The 1818-nt window shown below is 38.2% G+C and overlaps 1 protein-coding gene across 1 annotated transcript in view; it reads right to left on the bottom strand.

Annotated features, from left to right (window-relative positions):
- LOC106870882 (ruvB-like 2) overlaps positions 1 to 1818 on the bottom strand; it is a 51888-nt gene that overhangs the window by 21111 nt on the left and 28959 nt on the right. The window contains exon 5 of the mRNA XM_052968068.1: positions 631 to 760. Within this exon, the coding sequence (XP_052824028.1) occupies positions 631 to 760 (130 nt within the window). The remainder of the gene's footprint in view (positions 1 to 630; positions 761 to 1818) is intronic.

Here is a 1818-nt window from a genome sequence, read left to right as displayed (position 1 = left end):
ATATAGATGATTTGATTTTATATTTTCATATTTTATTTACCTGTAATTTTAATTTACCTGCAAGGTACATGACAAATTTATCAATTTGTACTGTGAATCATTATTATATGTTTCTGTATATTTATTTCATTTAGTTACTGGTATGTATATTTCATTTTCTAGTTTTCTTCAACGATAAATTCCACTATTTCATTCCATTTTCACCTCTAATATTACACCTGTCTTACATGCATTTAAGTTCAACTAATAATCCAGTAATGTACACAATTCTTTGGTATTAAAATTTTGTTGTATACCCAACTGAATATTAGCTAATAACTCATTTACTATGCTGATGTTTACACAAAACTGAATAATTTTATATTTAGTTGAATTTACCTGTAATTAGAGTCTGTTTGAGACAAAAAGTATGCAATAGATTTGTTTATGAACCTTTTAAATTGTGTTCCAAAAATTACAATGATAAATAAAAACAAATTGTTTTCTGAAACCAGTCTAAATTCACGATTATTTTAGAATTTAATTGAAACACATAAAGTGTGTATTTTGGTCAGAAATACAGTAACAAAAGGGTTGAGCAAAAACAATAGTGCCGTTCATCTAATTAAAAGAAATCAATTTAAAACTTACTTGATCCTAACACCAATTGATTTGCGGAAAGCTTGGGTTAAAGCTTCTGTTTTACTCATTTCCAGAGAGAATATTTCACTTCCTGCAATGCTGGTAAACTGTGTATTTACTCCAAGAGCTTGAGCCATGCCTGTTTTTTTTTAAAAAAAAGATTATCAATGGAAATGCCTGAATATAAAGACAAATCAGTTAAATGTGTATTATTGGCAACTAGATTAGTATTTGTCTCAGAATGTGTTGAACAAATCTATATCCTAGATCATCATCATCATCATCAAATGTCTGCTTTCCATACTGGTATGGGTTGGACAGTTTAACAGGAGCTAACCAGGCAGAAGCATGACAAAAAGGCAGAGAAGAAGAAACACGTCTTACTGTAGAGGAGGTATGTGGTTATGTGGCCAGAGAAAGGGAGAGATCAAGACTGAGGGCAGGTGTGCTGCTGTAAAGGAGATGCATGGCTATCCAGCCTGAAGGAAGAGCAAGAGAAAAAGAGAGAGAGAGTGGGAAACAGCAAAAGAGAGATGGTGGCAAAGAGCTGGGGCATATTCACAAGGAACAGGGATCAGAATAAAAATGGGATGGCAGAGTAAAGGAAGAGAGAGATAGGTGGTGGCAAGTGCCAGGGCATACCCTCAAGGTATGGAGGTCATAATATATGTGGCAGGGTATTGCCAAAGAAGCATAAGGGCCAAAGGCACTGACTGGTTAAAAGCTAGGTATATAGAGGGGATGGAGGACTACAAGATAGCAATGATACAGTAAGCCAGGCCATGAGGACAGGATTAGAGAATGACAGATAAGCCTAGTGCATGAAGAGGAGATGTGAAGAAGAGATGTCATTTGGTTTGTTGGAGTAGGGTATGCGGAAAGTTTTATTGTTACATGTGGGTGGTGTGGTGTGTGCGTACAAGTAGATGTAATCGCCTTACCTCGGTTTTCCTTTCGTCGACTGCGAGTCTGTCTTGCGATATCCAATCCTTGAAGCTTGCCCCGACCCAAAGAACACCAGGAATAGCAGCTGCTTCTCCCAAACCTAGACCGTCACTAGACACGTCTTGTCCTGTCCGCGACCCCGTTCGAAAGAGGGCACGAATCCCGATCGAGGCTCCCTCTGCCCTTTTTCCTCTTCTGGTCAACTCGCCCTTCCGGTCAGCCTCCCCAGACACTGACGTCATACCACAGGTG

Source organism: Octopus bimaculoides, chromosome 5 (genome assembly GCF_001194135.2).
Source record: "Octopus bimaculoides isolate UCB-OBI-ISO-001 chromosome 5, ASM119413v2, whole genome shotgun sequence".
NCBI lineage: Eukaryota > Metazoa > Mollusca > Cephalopoda > Octopoda > Octopodidae > Octopus > Octopus bimaculoides.
Note: the sequence above shows the minus strand (reverse complement) of the source record. Positions and strands in the feature narration are given on the sequence as shown.